General features: G+C 38.7%; 2 protein-coding genes across 4 annotated transcripts in view; one reads left to right on the plus strand and one right to left on the minus strand.

Moving 5' to 3' along the window:
* The window catches only part of CENPP (centromere protein P), a 113899-nt gene that overhangs the window by 935 nt on the left and 87883 nt on the right, over positions 1-25081 (plus strand). For 2 of the 3 annotated variants that reach the window (XM_054515980.1, XM_036390750.2), the window contains exons 3-5: positions 103-191; positions 2933-3021; positions 7990-8086. In XM_054515980.1, the coding sequence (XP_054371955.1) occupies positions 103-191; positions 2933-3021; positions 7990-8086 (275 nt within the window). The remainder of the gene's footprint in view (positions 1-102; positions 192-2932; positions 3022-7989; positions 8087-25081) is intronic. The other variant, XM_054515981.1, reaches the window with a different exon arrangement.
* On the minus strand, positions 11071-23255 carry OGN (osteoglycin). Its single transcript, XM_036390748.2, has 7 exons — positions 23108-23255; positions 22228-22480; positions 17392-17476; positions 15289-15447; positions 14603-14805; positions 13915-14010; positions 11071-13614 (listed from the first exon to the last, which is right to left on the minus strand). Exons 2-7 carry the CDS (start codon positions 22393-22395, stop codon positions 13444-13446), a joined length of 882 nt encoding a protein of 293 aa, XP_036246641.1. The 5' UTR covers positions 22396-22480; positions 23108-23255; the 3' UTR covers positions 11071-13443.

Here is a 25081-nt window from a genome sequence, read left to right on the forward strand (position 1 = left end):
TTTACATGAGGAATGGTAACAGTACTTTGACTAAGGGAAGAAATGCAGCAGTTATTGAATAGAAGTGGAATTGATTGTTCTGTTAACTTGATTTTCTAACAGCTCCAAACAAGACGGTGCGGAAGCACAGATTAGCAGGGAGGTGTCACTCCCTACCTTTTCAACTGGAATTCCAGCTTCTTGAAATGCAGGTAAGGGTCAATGTATGCTTTAAAAAAAAACAGCTACCAAACAGAACTTTAAATGGACAAATCTCACTGCTGCCTTTTCCAGCTGAAACCTTCAACTCTTTAAGTTTCAGTGTGTTCTTTTGGCTCTTTAACATCTGGACCCAACTTAGGAATTCTGTGTGCATCCAAGCAAGATAGTTGATAGGAGGTCAGGTTTAGTGTTGAGCCTCAAAGTGGTTACCCTATAATTATTTAGGTTGGAAAAAACCTTCAAGATCAAGTCCAGCTGTTAACCCAGTACTGCCAGGGCTTTATCACCTTTCCTTCCCAAAAGGTGCTCCCTGCAGGATGCTCTTGCAGCCTGACACTGAGGTAAAGCCCTGGGAACACTTGGTGTCCTTCAGCTCTGCCAGGTCCCCACTGGGGCCTGACCCAGCACAGCTTTCATCCCACACAGCACATTCTATTGTCACATACCTTATTCTGGAAATTGGAAGATGCCAAATGTTACCTCTCTGGAAGAAACAGGAAAAGCTAAAACACTACAAACTTCAGCAGCTCTTTTTGTTGGTTTGGGTTTGTTTGTTTTTTTTTTTTTCCTTTGGTTATATTTGTGTGTGCTTTGGTGAGTAGTCATTGCAGCACTGCCACAAGTTACACCAATGATTGCAGATTTTCTGGGAGGGAGCTCTTTTATAAGACTCTATTCTTAGCACAGAATTCAAGATGCTAAGCAAAGGAACACAGTTTCTACCCCAATTTGCAGTAGCATTTTTCTAACACTTGTACTTTGTAATGGTATTTCTAACATCATGAAAACTTGATTTTTCAGCTCAGCTTTAAAGTTGTTTGTTTTGGTTTTTTTTAATTTAATGAGATGGGACTGGGAGTGAACAGTAAAGATGTCCTTCCTATTCTTTAGAAAAGCCATATTAAGAATTTGGGAACTGAATATTTAGGTACCCACATGTGGATTTTATCCTTTGAAACTGCAAGAGTTCAGCTGAATGAGCAACCTCTGAAGTCCATTTGTGACTTAAAACTTGTGGTCTTCATGATGCCTCTTGACATTTGCATGTATAAAACTGCACTTAGAATGTTTCTCAGCTGCATCTCCTGCAGCATGATGGCACCTTTGGTGTCAGTGGGGCTCAGAGGGGTTACTGGCTGTTAAATTTACTGCCGATGCTATTGGTGCCTAAAGCCGTTCCACCACTGAGTGGCAGCACTTGGCTGCCTAATGTCTAAAATTTGGGCTACTTTGAATGCTGATGAGATTTAAGTATACATACACCTGGGAATAGCAGGTGTATCTATACTTAAAAACCCTCACTTCAGCTGTAAAAGTATAATTTTGAGCTGATTTTTGCATGAATTTTTTTTTTTGTTTGCTGGAAGTACATCATACTCAAAATAATCTGTCTGACATTAGCATGGACAAGGTAGTGCAGTTATAAGCAGTTTCACCTGACCTGAGGAACAAAAGCTGTTTCTGGGAAGTGCCCAGTAGGTAACAGGTCTGGTGGTATGCACCAGAAGGTCAGGAATAATTTTTTCACACTGTTAACTGTAGCTATTTATTCTAGTAGTGAAGTCACAATTGAGTTAACTCAGCTTCATGATATTAAGTATTAGGAGAGGAGATGAGCTTGAAAATCAGCCAAAACAAGTCTGAGCCTTTTGGGAAAGCAATCATTTAAAAAGAGTTTCTTTCTTGCCCAGAGATTTCCTTTTAAATGTTTTTATTTGGCCCCACAAAGGCATTTTGGCATGTTAGTAACCCCTCCATTGGCAATCCAGTCCCTTCAGAAGGTGGCATGTTAGCTTGTGCCTGCTGGCAGCTTCTCCACAACCCCATCCCCCTGTTGAACCTCGTGCTCTAAACCTAAAATGATTTTTCCTGATGTTCCTTAGTGCATCCACTGATCTCTGTAGTGCCTTGCTGTGCTTTTCCCATCTTTAGTGGTGGCAGTGTCAGCAGGGTTCTGTCCAAGCAGCACAGGGACTGCTGAGGGGGGTGTGCAGCCCTCTCTTGCCATTCCCATTTGCTTGTAGTGACTTGGTATAAGGGGTTTAAAGTGAGGCATTTCCTATGGTCTTCAAACCATGATTTTAAGCTTTTTTATTCACTGTTATTAGATCCATTGCTTTGGTGTGCTCAAGAATGCATAGAAAAGAGAATTACCTTCTTTTGTGGCTTCATTTCTACTCTGACCACCTTTTCTCATTCTTTTACAGCTTATTAATTAATTTAGAATAATTTTATTATCCCACACATATTTCTGAGTAACAGCGATTGTAAAAAATAACAGTGTTTTGAGACAAAACTATAGGGTCTAAAATTAGAGAGACAGCCCAAAACTAACAGATAAAACCTTATATGTTAATTTTCTGGTATATGTGGCAGCTCAAGGTTGTGTTGGAATATGAGAAGAATCTTAAAGAAGTGGGATTGATGTGAAAAGTAATGAACCTTCCTTTATATCTCTTTTTTTTTCTATGCTGTCAAACTCATGTGTTATTCCAAAAGCCTTGTGTGGATAATAGTGCTACTCTTGAAATAAAAGAAACTGTTCACACATACAAACTGTAGTTTTTAAAATGCTATTTTAAGGATTATAGTAGTTAGCAGCATTAATATATTTCTATTCTTATATGTATATATTTTTATTATATCTTTATATTTTTATATGCAAATAGACACATTTTTCTCCTCACTAGAGCAATTTCTAAAATATTTTGTTGTTCCTTCTCCAATCTAGAAGGATGAGAAAGTGTCTGCTGTGGTTAGTGATCTCAGCATTATAATGGACTCCAGAGAAGATTCAAATGTGAGCAAGTTTGTGTCACGGTAAGATGGAATTTTTTGCTCAAGGCAAGTTATTGTGTGGGATATGGGATACTAAATGCAGCACTGAGTTCTCATGTAAATTGCTGGCAGCCAGTGTCTTTATGTGATGTGTCCTTAGCCCAACCTAAACACTTCCATCCCTTTCTGTATCCTGGAGAGAAGATGAGAGGCATGTGATTTTTAAGATCTGGGAGGACCTTTACAAACTCATGTTATATAATTGTTCCTCAGCTGTCTGTGTCAGCTGCACTGTGGGTAATGCCTAAAATGCACACAGAACCCCTGTCCAGTATTTGCCTCTTTCTGATTCTCAGCTCTCAATTCCATTTCTCTTATTGGCAACAGGATTTATTTCACTGCTGTCTTCAAAAAAATGTAATTTAAAAGCATGGACTAGTGTATTTGTGCAATAGCTTAAGAAAATTAACATACTAAAACTTAAATGTATGAATGAATGCTGTTTCTTATTATTTTCTGGAGTATGCCAACTTCTTGTGGTAACATGATGAGTAAATGATCAAATTATTTGCTGCAGTGTTCCACTGAATTGTGTTAGCAAGCTGTTCTGAGAACAAATCCATTATCATTGATTTACTTCTTTTTTTTAAGTTGTTGCTTTTGTTTTCTGTTATTTTTGGTCTTGGGGAGGGAGAAGAAGGGCCAACAGATGGATGAATAGAGAGGTCTATTGAGTTACCTCAGGCTTCAGTAGTCTCTACTGAAAACTATTGTACTTAAAGGCTTTGAGATTTCCATATAAATCTACTAAAGCTGTGGTGAAACTGGGAAGAGCAGTTGACTGCTCTCAAGAAGTGGGATTTAGAAGAGGAGATTGCCCTGTTTTATTCATGACTATTTTATGACAGCAGGAGTGTATTGGAACTTAATAGTCACACTGGAAAGGAATGTGTTGAAGTAGTGGCAGACTTTATTTCATCCTGGCTGGAGCACTGCTCTCTTGTCCCTGTCTCTTCTCCTTTTTCACCTTGTGCCAGTACTCAGAAATAAGCACAAGTTTTCATGAATGATGGAGATGCCAACAAAGCAGGCAGTGCCTTCTCCTGAGGCTCCCTTTGCATGTGCCACCGTGGCCTTGTGCCTGTCGGTACCCTTGCAGCCAATAGGATCAACGGGGTCAGTAGGTTTTTTGGGGGCAGGGAACAACCCAAACTTGTTCCCCCATAACACCTTCAGATTTCACTTTTCCTGTGTGCCCTGTCCAGGCCACAGTGAGTGCTGGCAGTGTGAGGCAGTGAGTCCATGGCTGATGCTGGCAGGGCCTGTTTGAGAGCACCCCCTGTTCCCCTGGGTCTGTGATCTCCCTTCAGGGCCTGTTTTCTCCATCCCCTTGCTGGGCTACTCCTCATTTCTTTTTCCAAGTTGTAGTCCCCTCATGTCCAGTTTCAGACTTTTCCCAAGTAGCCCTTTGTTTTTTAGTCTGCTCCTGAAATTCCTCCCTCTTCCCTTCTTTTCCCTCCATTCCTGACCAGCTGAATCTGGTCCTCTGCAGTTTTGTTCATTTTCAGCCTCCCTACCAGTTTGTTTTCTTCTCTTGCTTCCTTGGCCCAGTCTTGCCAAATCCATTGTCTAGTTCTGTTCTGTTTTGTCTCCTGGCTGGGATTTTTTTTCCTCCCCAGTTTTCTAATTTTTTTTGGCTATGTTTTTCTTCATAATACGTGTCAGAAATTGGTCTTTAAGAACAGCAGAGTTAAAAATCTGGCACTCAGTTCCTGCTTTGGAAGAAAATAGGGGAATGCTAGAGCACTTGAACAATATCTTTTTAAATGAAGCAAAATTCAGCAGTCTGCAGGTACTGCTCTAGTGTATAAATGGTACATCTCTATGTAAGAATTGTACATTTTTTAAAAGTGGGTATATTTTTATATAATTTCTTAATTATTTTGTGACAATAACAGATGTATGCAAATGAAATCACAATATTTAGTTGTCTTTTTTTGGATTTCACATGTGTCCCCTTTGGACCACTTATCACTTATGTTATACTTTATTAGTGTTGAGAACCACAACACCTAAAGAAACTCTTGTCAGTCCTTTTTCCTCTTTTAGACTTGACACCCCAATAATTGTTGGGGGAGTTCACCTTTGCATGGGTTACTTAGGCAAATAGAGGTTTTAAGCAGTATGAAAATTGCTCTTACTTTTTACTAACTAGTTAGAATCTGTAAGTCAGAGTGCAGGATTTAGAAAATGTGCTTTATATTAAATGCTGCATGGGCAAAGTCCCTTGCAAATGAAGAGAAGCAGGAATTCTTCCCCCAGCTTTGAGTCATGCTTTGGTTTTCTGTGCTAATGTAGGAAGTCTTGCATTCTGCAGTGACTTAAAATTTATTTTCTCCCTTAAAATACACAAAGGAACAGATTAAAGGAGGGTTAGATACTCTTACAATGGGTAAATTTCCTATATACTTCTGTGTTTTGTTGATATTTTGTGAAAGTGTGTTTGGATGAAGAGCCCATGATTTTAAGCTGACAGAGTTACTCTCTGCCTGAATATCCTTTTCAGTGGTTTTGGATGACTTCTCTGTAACATGGATGTTGGCATTGCACACAAGTGTTTTCTGCTCCTAGTGGATTTTTGTAATGCTTAATTCTTTCAAAATAAAACAAGACTTGAATTTTACCATTCACTCTCTTACTACCTTGTTATTTTATACCATGTTTCCTTGGTATTTTAGCATTTGGTGCAGTTGACTTCAGCAGGAGGAATTAGGCTAATTAGGAATTAGTGTTTATGGGCAGATTGGATGCTGTGAGAGTTCACTGAACTGGTGCTCTTATGCTGTCTCTTACTCCTTTCCAATATGGATTTACATACAGCTGTTCTTGCCAACAGATTCCCCCTTTCTAAACACTGACTTTAGCTTTCTATCTTGAATTTAACCAGTGCTATGTGAGAAAAGGACCTCCTCAGATATATTGGTTGACTAACTTCTACGTTGGAACCTGGTTCTTTGAACTTCTACCCAAAGCTTTTTCTTTCTGTTGATGTTCCACCCTTAAAAATTATCTGCTGCATCACCTAAAAACTGGTTTGAGGCAAAAAGGCAATAAACCAATAGCCATGCTAAACCAAGGTCACAGTGTTTGTGATAGTATTTTAAATAGCCTGAAGGTGGATTTTATAAACACTGCCAAGTTCTTCAAAAAGAATTTCAAGTGTGTCATTTGGTAACAAATCTTTGTGTTCCCTTTTCTATGAGTGGAGATGAAAAAAGCCCAGAGCAGTTTGTGTGCAATCTGTTCTCCAGGCATGCATGTGAGCAGTTGTTACCAAGGCTCCTCAGTTCCTATAGAATGAGTACACTTGGACATGTACAATTCAGAGTTGTGGTTAAAACCAGCTCCCAGACCAGGGCTGAAGAGCTATTGTAAATCAGTGTCTGTGTCCTTCCAGGGACTCACTTTTCCCAACTGCTGCCAGCAATTTTTTCATCTTGGCCTGATTTTGTTGGCAGCTGTGACTACTGTGGTAACTTCCTTTAATGATGCTGTTCTTTCCAGGCTGGGATAAAACTTGTTGGCTTTTCTTTCACATTTTCAATATCTGAATGACCTTAATGTATTTTTCCCAGTTGCTTTGTGTAAATGGTTAAGGTTTGCTGTTCCTGTATATTAACTAGAGCAGGATTGAAAGCACAGTTCTCCCTGGGAAGTCTGAACTGACTTGGAAATCCACTGTTGCAGCCATTCTGTGAGTGCCTCAGGTCTCTGCTCTCAGCTGTTCTGAAAATCCAAAAACAATAGCTAATCTCAGAGCAGATGTCAGAGGTCAAATTTACATTAGAATTTAAATACTCTAACTTCCTGAAATATTCTCAAACATCAGGCAGGTATCTCCCTCAAGTCAGGTTTTATAAACTTGTAAAATCCAATATTAGTAACCAAAATAAATATTTGTATTTCCAAAACAGTGCTTGCCAGGTGTGTTTTGATGATGGCTAATAGTCTGTGGCTCATAACAACAATGACCTGAAGCCTTTCACCCTTATGTTTAAATAATCATGTTACTTCAGCTATCCTGACATGTGGTTTTTGTGGAGTTCTGCATCCTTTGCATTCTGGCTGCATTTTTTTAGTGAAAACTGCACATCCTTTATGAGCTTTTTTTCCTCTTTTCCCCAACAACCCTGCATGTGTGGTTTGCTGCCTGACAGTTTGTCACCTTCTATTGTCTCTTTTCCTTTCTCCATCGTGATTCATACTAGAAATTTGAGAAATAAACATTTATGTCTATCTTTCCCTCCCACTCCCCCCCCCCCAGCATAAGAAGGAACATGGACCTGTTAGAGCAGATCCAGAGGAGAGTGAGGAAGGTGTTCAGAGGGCTGGAGTCCCTCTGCTCTAGAGACAAGATCACATCAAGCTTTAAGTGTCTGACCAAAGTTTTGGTTTAGATGCCCTGTGTCACCAGGCCTCCCATCCTGGTGAAGCTGCAAGGGTAATCTTGGAAAGCTGAATTCATCTTGGTTAATCTTGAAAAGCAGAGGCAGGTAACATGTCATGTAGAGTTAGTTGGCTAGGACAAAGATTTTTGGGAATATTTGAAGGTTAGTGATGCAATTTGGCACATCTTACCATTTTGCAGGTTTGGGTTTTACTATGCAACCTCTTAGAATTTATTTAGAAAACGAGTTGAACAAGAATAAAATCAAACTAAGATATTGCAGGTGACTACTTTGTTCCCACATTTTACATGTAAGACAAACATTGGTTTAGGAATGTGTTCTTCCACCTCTTTTTCAATCATTACAGCTTTTTTTCAGCTTTGTGGTTCTTATTTTGGGTGATTTCTACTTCATATTCAAACAATACTAATGAATTTTTTAAGTGTGAATATTACACTGATATGATAATCTGATTATCATATCAGTGTAAAATGATACAATAATCAGATTATCATATACATCTGATTATGAGTGGGTTAAACAATATATTTTTGTTTTGTAGCACTGAAGAATGTGGAGATCTTATAACATTTTTCAGGAGCCTTTCAACCTATGCTGAGTGGCATGAGCATCGTAGACACACCTTCCTGCATTTCAAGGTAGTGTCTATCAAACCTTTATTTATTAGTACAATATTTATTGTTTTAAGAAGTTTAGTAAGACAGAGCACTGGAAGTGAAACTGGCTGTCTTTAGCAGAATGTAGGTATAGTAGAGGAAATGTATTGGAATATCTGGGGCTTTGCCCCAGAGGTCCCGGTTGCCCTTGATGGGCTGCAGCTGCGATGGCCTTAATTGGGCTGCAGCTGTAACCAATGAACATGACTGGGATAAAAGGGGGCGGGATAGCCAGTCAGGGAGAGCTTTGGAGGAGCCCTGAGCTAAGAGAGAACAGCATGCAGAAGAAGGAGTCAGTGAAGATCTGCAGCCATGAGAATACACCAAAGAGGTATGGACTTTAGAAGTCTGATAACAACAACAATATGGGACTCTAGTTAATAGAACAACAACAATTGGTGACTCCGACGTGATAGTTAACAGGAGATAAGACAGCCGAGAGCTGTGGCGGCCAAGAGCTGCGACAGAACATAACCTTTGGGTCAGGGAGCTGTGAAAGAGTATGGCCTCTGAGCAAGGAGCTATGTGGGTTGTACATGGCCTGTGAGTCATGGAGAAATGTATGTATTGTAATTGAACATCTGTACAACTGTTAACTCATGTAAAAGAAAAGGGGGAAATATAGTAGAGGAAATGTATTGGAATATCTGTATAGAGGCTTTGCCCCAGAGGTCCTGGTTGCCCTTGATGGGCTGCAGCTGCGATGGCCTTAATTGGGCTGCAGCTGTAACCAATGAAGATAACTGGGATAAAAGGGGGCGGGATAGCCAGTCAGGGGAGACCCTTGGAGGAGCCCTGACCTGAGAGAGAACAAGATGCAGAAGAAGGAGTCAGTGAAGATCTGCAGCTGTGAGAATACACCAAAGAGGTAGGGACTTTTGAAATCTGATAACAACAATATAAGACTCTAGAGAAATAATAGAAGAACAACATGTAGGATCTTAATTTTGTATGTGGTGGTGAAGAGAATATGAGCTAAAAATCTGTGCTGTGTTCAAGGGGCAATTGCTGTGTTCCTCATGGGTGGAGGAAAATAAGACTCTGCCTTTCTGAGAAGGAGTAAGACAGTTTGCTTTGGTATTATATTTTATTTTGATTAAAAAAAAAAGAAATTAAAAGAAAATAACACTTGTAGTCTTTGGCATCTAAATGTTGGTTTTGAAGGATTAGATCTGTTTCTCTTGAAGATGTGTCAGCATGTGTTTGGATGACAGCACTTTCAGTTCTGGAGTGTTTTACTTGTGTGGGAAATAAACTGTTCCTCCCTCCTAACTGGAACATAGTATTTCAGCTTAGTTTTAAATTACCAGTATTTGGCTTGCTTGTTTTGGCTTTGTGCTGGTTTTAAGATAAACAACTAATCCTTGGAGTAAAAATACTACAGTCTTACAGACACAAAGCATCTTACATGAGGCTTTATGTTAGGGAAGGATGTTTAGCTGCTTAATTGTTTGTGGTTTCTTGGCTGAGTTTTAGAGACCTCAAGAATTTACTGTCATTAAACTCGACACCATCTTTACTTTTCAGCTGTAGTATCAAGTGGAAACTGCACCTTTTCCGATTTTTTCAGTCTTTTAGGCCTTTGAGTTCTGTACCAAATTAATCCGTTTCTATTATCCAATCAACCAGAATAGAAAAAAGAGTTCTATTTTCTGACAGCACTAAAAAAAAGGAATCCAGTCCTCAGCTGAGCAATGAACTGGCATTGCCTAACCCCGCTGGCTTTTGTCTAAGGGCTTTTCTCTAATCCCTCCATAGAAAAGGTAGAGCACCAAGAGCTTTAGGGCTCTGCAATTGTTTTTTCCAGCTTCCCTTGATGCTTTCTGATCCTTAGATCAGCAGTCACTGTGGTTTCTGGGACAGTGATTTGGTGAACTGTTGTAAATATTTCTCATTTTAAAATATAATAAAAAGGAAAGAGATAGGAAAGAGTTTTGGAGACAATTTTAAAATTGTTGTTATATGAGCAGTTTTTAAAAGTGTTTGTTCAGATGTTGAGTATAAACAATGAAATTATCTACTAATTGCTAGAAGATGTGTGAAGATAATTCATTGAAGACATTACAAGTTTGTCAGTATTAGAGATGTTCTTTCTAATGGTAGTTTTATTTCCATGGTCAAAGGCAAAGGTAAAGTTGAAAGACAAAGCAATTTGGGAGAGTTACCAAATATGACTGACTGTGTGCTTATGAAGAGTATTTTAGACCTCCTTATTTTTGTTAGCATTGCTAATAATTTAATTTTGAAACAGAAGACTTTCTCAGGTAAGAGAATTAATACAAGGTTCAAATGTGACCATTCAAATAACTAGATTGCCAAGGAGAATGTATATTTGTAGTTTAACGTTTTAGTAATTTGTGGGAAAGCCATTAGACATATGTTGTTAATATATGCATAAAACCAACTCCAGAGTCTATCCTGTTAATATGCACACCTACACAAAATTAAAAATGAGTCTGTGATCTTTGTATTCATTTTTCCCCCCTACCTGCTCTCCAGACTGCCCTGTTTTGGAGAGAAAGCTGTGGGAGGGGAGTCTTGGGTTTTTAGCTTTTCTGTTAACATGGGGTTTTTTAAAAAGAAAATTGCCAAGGCTTCAATGTAGGAATAAAATAGTTTCTGATACTTTCCTCAGAGTGTAGTGTGAAAACACCAAAGGTAGTTGATTTTTTTCTTTCCTGTTTTGGTACCTGAGAAGAAAGGGATAATGTAGAAGTGGATGAGTACTTCAAGTAATATTGGATGTTTTGAGATTCATGGCAATTCAAGGTCAATTCAAACTAGGTTTTGAAGGAGCAAGTGGAGTGTTCAGCACATATTCTGTATGGCAGGTCTTGCTATTGTCACAAGAAATATGTCTGTAAAATGGATTTACATCTGCAAATAACCTTCTAACCTTAGTCTGCTGTGAGGCTGAACAACAGAGACGTGTTGGCAAGGCTAGAAGAGCAGGTTGTGGAAGCTGATACTGATAAGCAAGAACAAAAATTCAAATTTTATTGGAAATTCAGAACAGAAATGAGTGATAGGAAAAAATGAAATGATTTACATTCAGCTTGATATTAGTACTAGTCACAGAAATAGGAGGTGGAAATCCTCCCTACTGAAGCCTTTCCTACTTCATGTTTTGATTAACTTGCTGTGAATGAGGAAAATAAAGTAAAACACATCAGAGAACTTGGTGCCTGCATGAGAAATTCAGAAGGTACCGCTTGTCTACTTTGGTTTGCTCACAAAGTGTTAAGAGCATTAATTAGTGTTACTGATGATAATTAGTACATTTCAAAAATATATACAACATTTTAATGTAAAATTAATTGTGTGGTAGTAGGTAGGTCTTAGAATGTTTATATGTGTGTATATATTACAAAATTATGCATTTATTTGTGTATACACTTTTTTGGTGATATTTACTGGTACTTATTTATTTATTTTGGTGACTTACTGAAAAGAGTTTTAGTAGCAATGATTTGTGATGAGAATAAGATCAGAGGCTGCTGCTTATGTAACATTGTTATGCTTACAGCTGTGTTTTTTCCATCTTAGGCATTTATCACAAGAGATGGGAGAGAATTGATGGGTTTCATTTTTTCCAAATAGAAATTTGGCTTGACATTGGAATGTATTTTTACATGCTTTGAAGTTGTTTTTTATGTTTTGATAAAGACCTGGGAACATCAAAGTTTTATGATTTATGTGGAAAAATGAAAACCAAGAATTGCTGCCAGACTTGGTTTTGTTCTCAATTAAGACAATGGAATTTCCTTCTTGTTACACTAAATAACTTAAAATGGAAAATACTGGGGGTTGCTGTTTTTCTTGGGTAATGGGTTCAGGGCAAAAATATGTGTTCAGAATTAAGTGCCATCAATTCCCCATAGCACAAGCACTAACAAATCAAGGCTTAGCTAAATAAGATAAATAAAACTAATGCAAAATATTTTGTAAAATCAATATTTTAGATGTAGTGATACATCATCATGCATTTGATGCTTAACTATTTCTACTAATTAGGAATCTATACTAGTTTCAAAATTAGTACAAAGTGGATGTGGTAATAATTACTAGCACACCTTTGGCATTCATTTGTCTGGAGGCTTTACACCTGTGGTAGGTATTGGAAGGGAGAAACTGGATGTCAGAAATGTACAGTTCTGGAATTAAAAACATTGTGCCCTTTATCAGTGATGGCCATTCTTAGATGAGTGTCAAGGCCTGCACCTGTCAATTTGTGTTTTTAATAAACTGCATAGGTTCAAGTCATTGAGTGAAATGGTTGAAGTTACCTCTGATTTCAGATTAATGATGGAATTAACTTTTCTTTGTAACTTCCAAGTCTGATTTGATTTTTCCCTAACGATCAGGAGTATTGTTGCAGAAGGGTAATTCTCTTTCTTTGCTCTGACATCTAGATGAAATTATACTTTTTTACAGGTAAACACATGAATTCAGCTTTGCTTTTAACTATATTGTCACATTTCCAGTCAGGAGAAGCTGTGGAACCAAGTCTTGGTCTACATCATTAGTTAATAACAAAGGTATTTGAGTCTGTTATGCTGTCTGTAGACTGTCCTTTTAAAATAGGAAGCTGGTGTTGCAAAAACAGCTCAGCGAAACATCTATATTTCACTTAAAAATACATTGTGTAAAAATAAAACACATGTTATTTTCAAAGCAGAATACTAGAAGGAAATCTAAAACATCTTTGCAAAGTTCCAGTTGCTATGTTGCTCGGTGTACTAAACCTAAATAGGAGTTATTCTCATTTACCACAAATCAAGTTTTTAAAGAAATGTTAATGAATTTAAGCTTTGAGAAGTTCTGTTTCTAAACATAGCTTTCTCTCATCTGCATCTTCATCCAATACACTTTTGAAGGTCAACTGAAAAGATTTCACTCCAGATTAAAAGAGTGGGATTAGAATTCAGAAGTATTTATCCTGTTCAGTTTGCTCTAAGAAAATCTTGCATTTATCTGAAAGTAAAGCGTGGTGGTTGTTCTGAGTGCTCATTCTGGTAAAGAATGAGAACAAGCAGTTTTGTGTGATTTTTATCTAAAGAGTATGCGGTGAAATAAAAGTGGAGATAATGTGTGTGCATGTATATATATTTTTACACTTTCAGTAACAGAAAAGATTCTGAAAGCATGAGGGACACCATAATGACTGAAGTAACTGGTTTGAAATGGTTATTTCAGAGGAGAATGGGGCAACATAGCAGAAGGCCCTGGGTGAGCAGGGAAAAGAGCATTAGTAAGGGAGAGGATATGAACGTGTAAACAGAGGAAGAAGTGATCCTTGTTGGATGCCTGGCTGTGGCCCGTGGCTGGCACGAGCAGGGTTAGTAGTAGGTCCCCACGGGCAGCATCCTGAGGCAGGAGAAGGCGTTGACGTGCTTGGCCAGCACGATGGGGTTGCCCTCCATCCTGATCTCGTCCATGCGCGTGCGGATGTAGCGCGTGTTGTTGGACTTGCAGAACGTGTCGTCCGTGATGCTGGTGATGTTGTTGTACTGCAAACCAAAATGTTTTCATAAATAAATGCATACATGCAGTGTTGATAAAAGATTAGAGCTTTTGCCATTTCCTAGCCCTGATGTACAGAAACCAATAATAAATCCTGGCATGGGAATTGGCAGCTTCTGAGTTTCTGGATGATTGTGGCCATGCACATTGGTATGGTAAATTGTTTTATGCAGAGGTGCAGTGGAAAACTGTAGTGGGAACTGTTTTAAAATAGAATAAGTTGGATTGAAGTGTGCAACTCCTGAGGTGTTTGCTAAGAGAATGTTAAGGAAATGCTTTGGGAATACCTGAAGGTGAAGAATGCGCAGACTCTCCGGTAAGTTCAGGGGCACGGATTCCAGTGCGTTGTGTCCTAAGTAGAGGTAGGCCAAATTTGTGAGCTTCTGTTCAACAGAAAGAGAGGTTACTGATGCTGGAACTACCTGAGGTTAAGTAACTCATGCCTGTTACAAGAAATCAGTAATTTTTCTGATCACATAACCTGTAAACTGTTTTGGTGTAACAAAAGCCGTACTTTTGCTGTGAATGTTGAATCCTATTATATGAAGAAATTCATAAAGCAGACCTTCTATGTTTGGGAAATTTCAGTGTCAGCATGTTGGTTATAAAAGTTGAGACCACTATAAAGTACTATATCTGTATTGTTTGTTAGTATATCTGTAGTCTTCAGAACTCTAATTGAGCCATCAATTTTTGATTTTTTTTTTTTTTTTTTTTTATTTTTAACATGTTAGAGAGAAAGCAAGCAGGTGAGATATTTCATAGAAAATTCTTTTCTACATGGAGGACATGAGAGAGTAAGTGCACAGATGACTGATATTCCAGAGTGCCTTAAAAGCAAAGCAAAACCTGGAAAGCTGCTTCATTGTAGTTTGTTTCTTAGGTTACAAAAAATACAGAAAAATAATTTGGTGGCAGACTGAATAGTCTGCTTACTAATTTTGGTTACTTTGATTACCTGGAGTTTTTCCTTACCTTGAAAGCATTTGCTTTGATTCCTCTGCTCTTGATTCTGTTTTGGTTTGCATTAAATGATGTTAGTTTGGGAGGTAGAACAGGAAGTTTTACAAGTCGATTTTCAGCAAGAGAAAGTTCTTCCAACAGCAGAAGCTTTGAAAAGGCTCCATCTTCTATTTCTTCTATCCTATTTCCACTAAAATCAATTCTTCTCAAGGTAGCTTTACACAAAAGAAATTAAAATCTAAGTATGGACTTTATAATTACATGGCATATGAAATGTGTATGGCTGTACATGCTAAATGTTATACTGTTGGCTGCAGCATCTAAATTGTCATCTACAAATGCAAGTACTATTAAAATTGATATCTGGATTTTTTCCTGGTCTTAAATTGAAAAAATTAAAAAGGGAAATACTCTGGGTCCTTCCTTTTGTCTTAGAGATAACATGATTTCAGGTATTCATAGAATTTCTCATGCTGTGGAGTGAGATAGCTGGCAGAGCTATCCCTGGAGCATTTGAAGGAAAAATAATGCCTGCTTATTTAAGACTTTCTGGGATGCGGATCTGAATTTTATTTTTAGCAATCTACTCTTTGCCTGATGTTTGGGATATTAAGATGTTTACAGGGTCCAAAATGCGTGTCCATTGTGCCTTTCCGTTTTGTATTCTAAAGCAGGGACAGAATTGGGGTGTCACTCACTGATGTCAGCGAAGTCAGAGGCTGCGATCCGTTTGATCTTGTTGAAGCGAGCGTAGAGATAAGCGGTTTCCTTGGGCAGGGGCGGCACGGCCTCGATGTCGATCTCCTCGCAGTACACGGAGCCGCTCAGGCACACGCACAGCAAACACGTGGGCAGGTCTGCCAGCAAGGCACAGCACACTTACCTCACTTCAGCTTGGTTACTCAAAATACAGTTTTCTCTAGGCTTTTAAGATTTCCTGTTGTTAGGTTTTCAAAAAATTCTATTTACATCAAGTTCCGAGAAGATTTATGTTCTCAACTGTTTTGGGTTTTTTGTTGTTTTCATTGTGCATGATTTCTCTGTGTATAATCTCCATTCTTACCTGAGCATGTAAAATGCTATTAATCAGCCTGAATTCAATTGACATCTTTAGGTGGCTAAGAGTATGGTGAATGTGACAACTGCAAGTTTGTGACCGTGTTAAATATCGCATTTGGAAGCAAATCCACAAGGAGAAACACCTGGCAGCACATGCATTTGTACTCTAAGTGTATTGGAGCATTTCTGACAGGTTACACAATATCCTGTGTTATTCCTTGCTACTATTCTGTCTAAACTTTTTGATAAAAACTCCAGCAATTATGTTTATATATCATATATGGTTTAGGTTGGAAGGGACATTAAAGATCATTGCATTCCAACCCCCTGCCACAATCAGGGACACCTTCCACTAGACCAGGTTGCTCAGAGCCCTGTGCACAATCTATCAGTTTTATACTGAGGTGTTTACAGCTGTTGTTTTAAGTATAGAGAGATACTTTTTGTAATGTAGTTTGAGACCTTTACTACTACTACTCCTCAGGGACACTAGTAAAGTATCAGGAACTTCTGCTTTGCTCTAATCTTTTCTGCCAGCAATATTCAAATACATATAATGAATGTGGTTTTGAATCCTGTTTCATCACCACTGCTGTGTCTTGGGCTGTGTTTTCTATATTTTGAGAGTTTTGGTTGGCTTTCACCCTGGAGTGAATGCAGTGCAGACAGCAGGGCCATTCCATGGGGTAGTTGTCACCACACAGCAAAACAGGACCTTCTGCAAGCAGTGAGGAGTTACAAAAGCAGCAGGTCAATACTGGGAAGCCAGCACATAACAGAAATTCTTTTTTACAGCAGCACTGCAGAGAACAGAATGAAGATTTTGAGGTTTAGCTTTGTGAATATCATCATTTTTAGGCTGCAGAGTTCTGCCTTCTTTGGTGGTTTGGGTTTTTTTTTAATTTAGTGGCTTGTTTTCATGTTTGTGTAGGAAATGGAAAATGTCAGACAACCTTGTCACTGTTTAAAAGGCAATAGTTTTTATGCTTGTCTGTCTAGAAGCTCTGATGTTCTTGGAGACTTGCTCAGCATTTGATGGGGGCTTGCTGACAGGTGCTGTTTGGCAATAATTAATCTTGAATTAGCACTTTGGTAGACATTGACAGTCCACTGGTCTTGCTGAATCATCAGTTATTTTTGGAAGTTTATATCACATACACGCAAAATAAGTGTCTCTTTTTCTCACTGCTCTGTTTGGCAGAGAAACTTTGTCCTTTTTGTGTGCAGAAAGTGCTGGGGCTTTTTAGGAGAAATCTGGACATTGTACCCAGAGCCTGTAGGAAGCTTTGGCAAGCGAAGAATGTTCCTGATGTATTTCAAACATTGACCTCCCTGATCATCAGATGTAAACTTTGAGAATAGCCAATTGTTGAAATAATTTGAGCACATAGTATTTCATCATCGCTTGGGTTAAACTGTGGAACTTACTGGGGGATGTATTTTGTTTTTCTTTGTTGTCTTGTCTAACTTATTTAACTTGGGTGCATCTCAATGGCAAATATGACTGGGCAAGTCTGTGGAGGTGCTTACAAGCTGTGCTTTGTGTATTCAGAGTTTACCTGAGGATACTTTAAATTTTTCAGAAGTTACAAGGTTTTCCACAGGAGATATGAAAGATATTCATAAACAAAAAGATTCATTCTGTAGCCTTTGTTATCCTTTGCACTTTAGATCTGTATGTTAAAATTAACATATTCTTTTGGATATCTTAGGCATCACAATATTCGTATCAGTTAACTTACTTGTGTCCTTTGTTGGTGGGACATCAAGTTGGCTGTCATCACTTTGCAGCATTAGGGAGGTGTCAAGAGAAACATTTGTTGCATCCTTTGTGAGAGAACAATTGATGTTTTAAAACACAAACCGCAGACAAAAAGCCACAGAACATTACAAGGATTTGAAATAACATCTTTTAAAGTGAGCTTCCTACAATATACCTACTTATGGCACTTACTTTTAAAATGCTTTTATAGGTTGGATGACTAAGGTGATGTATTGTTACTTTTACACACGAACTACTCACTTTAAAAGGCAAGAAAGGAAGGTGCTGCCAGTGCTCTTTAGAAAACTCAAGTTCTTCAGGAAAGGACAGTAGACACAAAATAGAAATAGAAAATATAGTCTGTATGGTGGGAAGGAATATCTAAGTGATGAGTATTTACTAACAGAGTTTTGAAGATCAAGGTTTTGCATATAATGCAAAACTCAATAGGATTCTTGTGAGTATAAGTTGTGGTTTTTTGTAGTTGTTTTACCCAAATAATCTCAGTAAAATGACTGAGATGTCCTTGCATTTAAAGTTATTTCAGAATTCCTCCTGGAGATCGTCCATTGCATCTTTTCAATTGCAGGACAAATTAGTTTATAAACACATTCCTTGCAGGTATTGGCTGAAATAATGGAAACAAATTACTCAATCTGAATGTTAGTCTGTTTTAAGGTGTGGGCTGCTCACAGAAAGGGCCTCTTCACACCGAATCACTAGGTTGGAAGATTATTTCACCTTCAAGATGGAGTGCAGCCCTAACGCTTCAACTAGACCGTGGCACCAAGTGCCACATCCAATCTGTTAAACACATCCAGGGATGGTGACTCCACCACATCTCTGGGCAGCCATTCCAGAACTTTATCACCCATTCCATAAAAAACTTTCCTGAAGTCCAACCTGAATTTCCTTTGGTGCAGCTTAAGACTGTGTCCTCTGGTTGTGTCAGTGCTGCCTGGAGAATGAGCCCAACCCTACCTGAGCACAGGCACCTTTCAGGGAGCTGTAGAGAGTGATAAGGTCACCTCTGAGTCTCCTTTTCTCCAGGCTGAGCACCCCCAGCTCCCTCAGGGGTCCCTCACAGGGTTTGTGTTCCCAGCCCCTCTCCAGCCTCGTTGTCCCCTCTGGATGTGCTCAGTGTCCCAAGGTCCTTCCCAAACTGAGGGGCCAGAGCTGGGCACAGCACTCCAGGTGAGGCCTCACCAGTGCCCAGTGCAGGGGCAGAGTGACCTCCCTGCTCCTGCTGGCCACACCATTCCTGAGCCAGGCCAGGAGCCCTTGGCCTTTTTGGCCACCAGGGCACTCTGCTGGCTCATGGTCAGCCTGCTGTCCATCAGTCCCTGCAGGTCCCTTTGTGCCTGGGCACTGTCCCAGCCACTCTGTCCCCAGCCCAGAGCATTGCAGGGGTTATTGTGGTCTCTTGTGATGCAGGGAACAGCAGTCAGGTTTTCACTGGGTACTGGAGCAATTTTAGAGAAATACCTATTATTACTGTATTTACAGTATAGATACAGTGCCTTAGACTGTGATTTGCTTGCAGTAATGTTAAGGGGATTTTGGTTTGACTGTGGTAGTTGTTTTTGTCTTGCATCATTTATTTGTTAGTTTGGGGTTTTTTTTTAAGGGGAATATTTGTAGGACAGAACAAACCAATATGTTTTTTGGTGTGTATGGCTATTGGAAACACATGCAGGAAAGAGCATTGTGAGATGTGGAAGATGTTTTGCTTTGAAGATGCTTAAGGATCAGGCCCTGGCAGGAGAGCTCTGTGGAAGAGCTGCTTGCACACTGGGAGTGTTGACAAATGAACCCCTTTTAGTTTTCTTAATCCCTCCACTCTCCCCTCCTTCAGGGACACAGGTGGTTCATCTGCAAGCTCAGTGTGCAGGTAAGAGCATTCAAGCTCCTTTTGATACTGTGTTTTATTTGGAATTTAGTTGCTTGTGTGTACTTTACTGTGGGAATTTTTTTATTCTGTAAAACAAACCCCTCAGGCTTGACATAAAGCCTGAGAAACAAATATCTTGGCCAGCCTCTGTCATTTTGACCCCTTTTTAGCCTGTGAATCATCTGTCCCTTGGCTCTTCCCTGCGTCTGCCTCTCCAGGCTCTGGCTCTGGTTTGGGCTAGCTTGATTTGTCCTAGTGAAGTTTTAGGTTCTCAGTAGGATTCTGGCAGCAGTTTGGCCAGAATGCTGGGTGGAGGGAAGCTGGGGGTGTCAGCTTACCAGCTACACTCCAGCCAACAGCAAATCTCCCAGAAGCTTTCTGCAGGAGTTAGCTCACAAAGATAGGTTGATTAGACACATGAAGACGTGGACCTTGAGGTATCTGTGCCAGCAGAGAATTCTGAGTGCATGGACTGCTTATGGAACAAGGGGACTTGTTTGGCTCCTGAGGGACATTTAATAACATTTGCTGGCACAGCTTATCTGTCCCAGGTGAAGACTTCTAGCACAGTCTCCTACTTGAGCCATCAAAGTAGTCTTTGGTGGGACTTCTTAGCATAATGCAATTTATTGCTAATCTCTGCCAGTGGGAAATGTCATTGAAATTAAAACTGGTAATTTGCAGAATACCATTAAATTCCTAAAATTAAAAAGTATTTGCTGATCAGCCATAAAAATTCCTCACTATAGAGAATCAGTGCAGAAGATTGTTTGGATTATAACCACAAGTTCATTACTTGCCTATGTAAGGAATGCACTGAAGGAATATTGGCCTACTCACATATTTAAATTCCACCTGCCTCTTCCACTTTACTGCACAGACACATTAACACTTTACATCTAAATACTCCAACCATCTTCAAATTTCTGCAAAATAATTTATTCATCTTATAACACAAAGATCTGGTCGTTGGTGCTCAATGAAATGAGTCCAGATGTGAGACAGCATCTAATTGAGTGGTTCTGTTCTCTTGTGGAAATTAAGATTTTTTGCTTTAAATTGCTCAAATTTTATTCAAGACTGATGTGACTGTGGTTTCAAATAATCATAGTAATAAATTTCTTGTGATGTTTTTTGTAAAAGTCTTTTTTCTAACAGTGTGTTCAAGCATACAGTAAGGAGTTAAATCTGTATGCAAGACAGATTTCTGACTGGGCATGCTTGAGGAAACATTTGGCATGCATTTCAGTTCCAGTTAACACTTGGAATATTCGGGGAGTAAAATCAGTGCAATAAATGAATAGAAGATCTGTTTGTGCACCCCATGATGTAAACTGGGAACACTGGCACTTGTGTCAATGTAGCTGTTGCACATAAGGAGCTAATTTATGATTTTGCAATGAAAACGTGTCAATAGAGACCTGACCTGATGGAAATAATGACTGATTACATTCCTAGAATTATCCTAAGCAGAACTGTTGGCCTTCGGAAGACCTGCAGCTTATAGCAATGCCAGGAGAACTTTGTTTTGTCTGTGGCACATCTGTTGGCACCATTTCCATGTAGGTATCCTCCTTGTTCCTTTACTGAAGCAGCAGCAATCTGCAAGAAACTTATGGATCAGTGTCATCTGCCTAGCTGGTTAAAGTTAACAGGTTTAGTGTTTTTTAAAGACTTACTTCTGAGTGGGTAGTCACCAATTAGTTAAGAGTCATTTCTATAGTCCCTTTTTTGTGGGTTTATGAAAACATGTTACTTCATCACTGTGGCAGATGTCAGATTTAAAAATACCTTAGACATTTATTTGCCATAAATATGTAGCTGATCGTTTTAATCAACAGTAGAGAGCTGTAATTTAAGTAGATTTGGGAAATATTAAAAAGGTGTACAAAAGGGATTTTTCTGTATTTGGACTGCAATTTTTTACTTTTTATCTTTTGCTGTTTTATTTTTCTTGCTTATCAGGCTAAGTTATTGTAACAAGTACAGTTAATGTTAATGAAAACCTCTTTGAGCTTTTCATACTGGGCTGTTACCCCTTGATTTGGATCTGTGGTATTTTCCTTGGCAGCCACTCTTGGGACAGTTGCTGCTGTTTTTTTCTCCCTGATCAGTGTTGTATCTCCTTCTCTATTGGTGTGTACTGGTTAGGACTGAATGGGGGTGTGACATTTGTAACTGAGATTGTGGCACTTCACTTAATTCTGCCCTGGCTTTGTGTCTTCTGCTGTTGTACTGAAATTCAGAGGCAGCCATGTGGGGCACCCAACAAAAACATTCTGTTGGGAGATGCTGGTGAGTGCCCTGACATGTAGGGGATACTCTCTTTACTAAGACCCTCAAAGTGTTAATATATAAGTGACTCCTCCAGCACTGGACATTCTATAGAATGTTTTGGGGCTGCTGTACTGTTGAGCTGTATAAAACCCAAACCACCCACCCACTGAGGCAAGAAACGTGACAGTTTGGCAGGTCAAAAGAGGAACTGTGGTTTATGCTGGCAGATTATGCTCCATAAAAGGAGGGGTCCAATTGTTACTTTGGTAGTAAAAAAAAAATCACCTTCCTTGTTCTTAAGCAATCTCACTGAGTTAATACAACATACATTAATTACCAGCTCAACAGTTTTAACTATCCTGTTCTTGAAACTCTTATGACTGCAGGGACATAAGAACAGCAGACTTAAAATGATGCTTTAGCCTAATTTGTGCAAGCCTGCCTTCTGTGGCTTACTCAGACTGTAGCAAGGGTAATTTTTTTTTTTGTGGTTTTAGTTTGAGTGGCTTTCCCTATGTCTGAACTCATTGTATGTTACCCTGTTATTTTAGGACTTTTCCATAAAACTCACATGCATGCACATAACACCTTTTTCATATAATGCTTACTTTAGTTAAAAATATTAAAAGGAAAGTATAAATAAAATACCTTTCTTATATCCTTGGATTGCATTTCATAATCTTGTTGGGTCAGGCTTCCCATGGAAACATCTGTATCATACTCGTAGAACTGGAGTGATTCTTGCTGTAGAGGTGGTGCTGCATTTACCAAAGGTACAAACACAAATAAAAAAAAAGTAGCCTGCAAAGTCTCCATTCTTGCCCAGAACGATGTATGTGGTTCTCAGTGAGCTGCTGAAGATCTGCTCGTGCCTGGACTCTGGAGAACACTTTCTTTGGGACTGGAAATAAAAATGCAATCCCTCAAAACAATATTTAAAGCCTGGAGTACTTGTTGGCAGTGGTTTCTAACACATAAGGAACATGGAACAACTTTTAACTCTTGGTATCCTTTAATTAGACTCTAACTTTATAAAACCTGTTCTTAACATGAGAAGAAATTGGGAAATAATAAACATTTTATAACAAATAAGGGAAATATTCTCTTAATTGCATTATTTTATTTCCCGGTTTATTTTTGTTAAAAGCAAGACAATTTTTTTAATATTAAGTATTTGGCATATGTATAAATTAACTTACTAAAGTATGTGAGGTTCAAATGCATTTTTCTTTATTGTCAAAATAAGAGTGTTCAAACCTAAATGCTCTATAACAAAAGCCTCTCATTGTCTTTTACTTTACATGTGAGACTAAACAAGAGAAGATAACTTAATACCCTCAGAATATTATACAGGTTGGGCACTTTTCAGGCAGGAAAGGGGAAGAGGCTGCAAACATGATCTTTGAGACCTTACAAATATTCATGCAATATTTTAAAAAATAAATCTTTGCACAGCATTTCTCTCCTCTTTACTGTAGTTTTATTTAAGCTCTAAGTTAATCTACTTTTAGGAAAAAAGTCCACCTACCTTTTTAGCAGATTCCAAGCTCTTCACTGAAAAACCAGATATCCTTATCTATAGTTACTCTTTTGTCAGTGTACTTTAGGTTCAAGTTATGCATTACATCCAGATTGTTGAACTGAATACTCTCTCAAAGTTTGAGTCTGAAAAGTGCTTTCCATGGGGTAAAAACGCTTTGCCAGCATTCTGTCCCAGGGTGAGAGGTAATATCCTGGAGCAGGGGGTTGTACTTTGCATAACATTTGCAAATGCTAAGCCCGTGGAGCTCATCCTACTTTTGGTAATCCTTGTTGAAGTGGCAGCTCTCTGCTTTGCTCTTTATATGTGCTAAGGCTTTTCCTGTAAATGAAATATTAATTGGGCAAACTGGAGGTCTCTAATAAGGCATGTGTTATCCATTTTGTGAAATGCTTCAGCCTAGAGACAAAGCAGCTGCTTTCTGAGACAGAGGTAGAGCCAAAACACACGTCTGTTGTATTAGTCACATTTTGTGAATAGTAAAATCTTTTATTATAAGTTGTATATGTTTAGAGAAGTTTCATGTATCTCTGAAATGGAAACTTTTCAGTCTCAAGAGTTCTGGAAAAACATTCTTTGGAATTTCTTGTGTTTATGTTGAGATTTTTAGACAATCAGTGTCTAAATCCTTCATTAACTGACTTATTAGATAGTTAATTGAAAAATGGGTTTCACAAAAAATACTTGCTTTGAATAAAGTTCTGTTTCAGTTTTACAGATAACTCAGTGAACACTGTCCAGGTGTAGAATTTCCATCTGTACTATGAGCAGCAGTTTTCTGGATTTGTAATGCATTTCTTCCTCCCCCCTCCTTTTCTTCATTATGAATTTTTGGCAGTCAGCACAAATGGGAGACAGATGACCAACTTTGAACGTTTATAGAGTAGCTTTCTCAAGTCTTTAAAAAGTATGTAGCAATAAAATCTAGTGGGAATATATCCAAATTTACATTTCTCTTGTATTGTCATACCTTTTTCTTTTTTTTTTCCCTAGAGTAATACTGGTGATAAACTGTGGACCTTTTGGTTAAGTTTTCCTTTAAATGCTGCCTTGTTTAGCAGCCAAATATCTGTAGGAAATCTGCAGAGTGACTGCAGCCAGTTGCTGCCTAAAATCTTTTTGGGTTTACAATACCACCAGTTTCTGAACTCGTTTGGATTTTATAAAAATGTCTGTGGCTTAGTTCATATGCAGATTTAACAATGGGATAGTTTGGACTTGAAGCTTGCTCTGGGATAATGCTGTGATAATAAAATGAGATGTGAAGGGAAGAGGCTCAGTAATAATGGAAATAGGGCCCTGAATCCCACTGGATGCTACCCTGCTGGAACAATGACAGCAGGAGTTTGGAAGTGGTGGAATTGCAGCGTCAGTACCAGCTTAGCATCCCTCCTGCCTGTCTGGGAAGTAATGACACAGCTCTGCTTTGTACTCTCCTGCTGCCACCCATCTGCCAAACATCCACGTTAGGATTTCCTCTGGCTCTGGGGCATCCAAATGTTTCCAGTGCTTAAATGTAATCAAAGGATAACTATTCTAAGGGAAAAAAACTACTCAGTATTGAAGCTGAAAGCAAGATATAAAATACTGAATATAGTTGTTATAGTTTAATGATAATTTATTTTCTAAGTACTGAAATCCTAGATTTCACAGCTACATAGAATGTTTTAGGAATAGCTTTATCTTTTCCTTGCATATGACAACTTGAAAAAATGAGAGAAAACTACTACATAAATGTGGCCTTGAAAATGTAGGAAGTCTTCATTCAAGGAAACACATGTTTGTTTTCAACTGCAAGAGGAGAAGAGGCTCTGAATTTTTAGACAACTTCAGGAACAGCTTCTGCACAAAACATGAAAAGTCTGTGTTCATCAAGATCAGAAGATTTCAGGTGTGTGCTTATCACAAAAAGGTTGTCGTGTGTGTACTCTGCAATAGAGGCACCTCTCAGAAGCTCATCAA

The sequence above is a fragment of the Molothrus ater genome, chromosome 11 (assembly GCF_012460135.2).
Source record: "Molothrus ater isolate BHLD 08-10-18 breed brown headed cowbird chromosome 11, BPBGC_Mater_1.1, whole genome shotgun sequence".
Taxonomy (NCBI): domain Eukaryota; kingdom Metazoa; phylum Chordata; class Aves; order Passeriformes; family Icteridae; genus Molothrus; species Molothrus ater.

Excerpts from the sequence above, each read along its gene's own strand:
- OGN (XM_036390748.2), bottom strand. The coding sequence starts at position 22,395 with ATGGAGACTTTGCAGGCTACTTTTTTTTTATTTGTGTTTGTACCTTTG. Across the intron at positions 14,011-14,602 it reads TCAAAGCAAATGCTTTCAAG|AAGCTCACAAATTTGGCCTA; the intron begins GTAAGGAAAAAC and ends TCTGTTGAACAG. Across the intron at positions 13,615-13,914 it reads TGCGCATTCTTCACCTTCAG|TACAACAACATCACCAGCAT; the intron begins GTATTCCCAAAG and ends TTTGGTTTGCAG.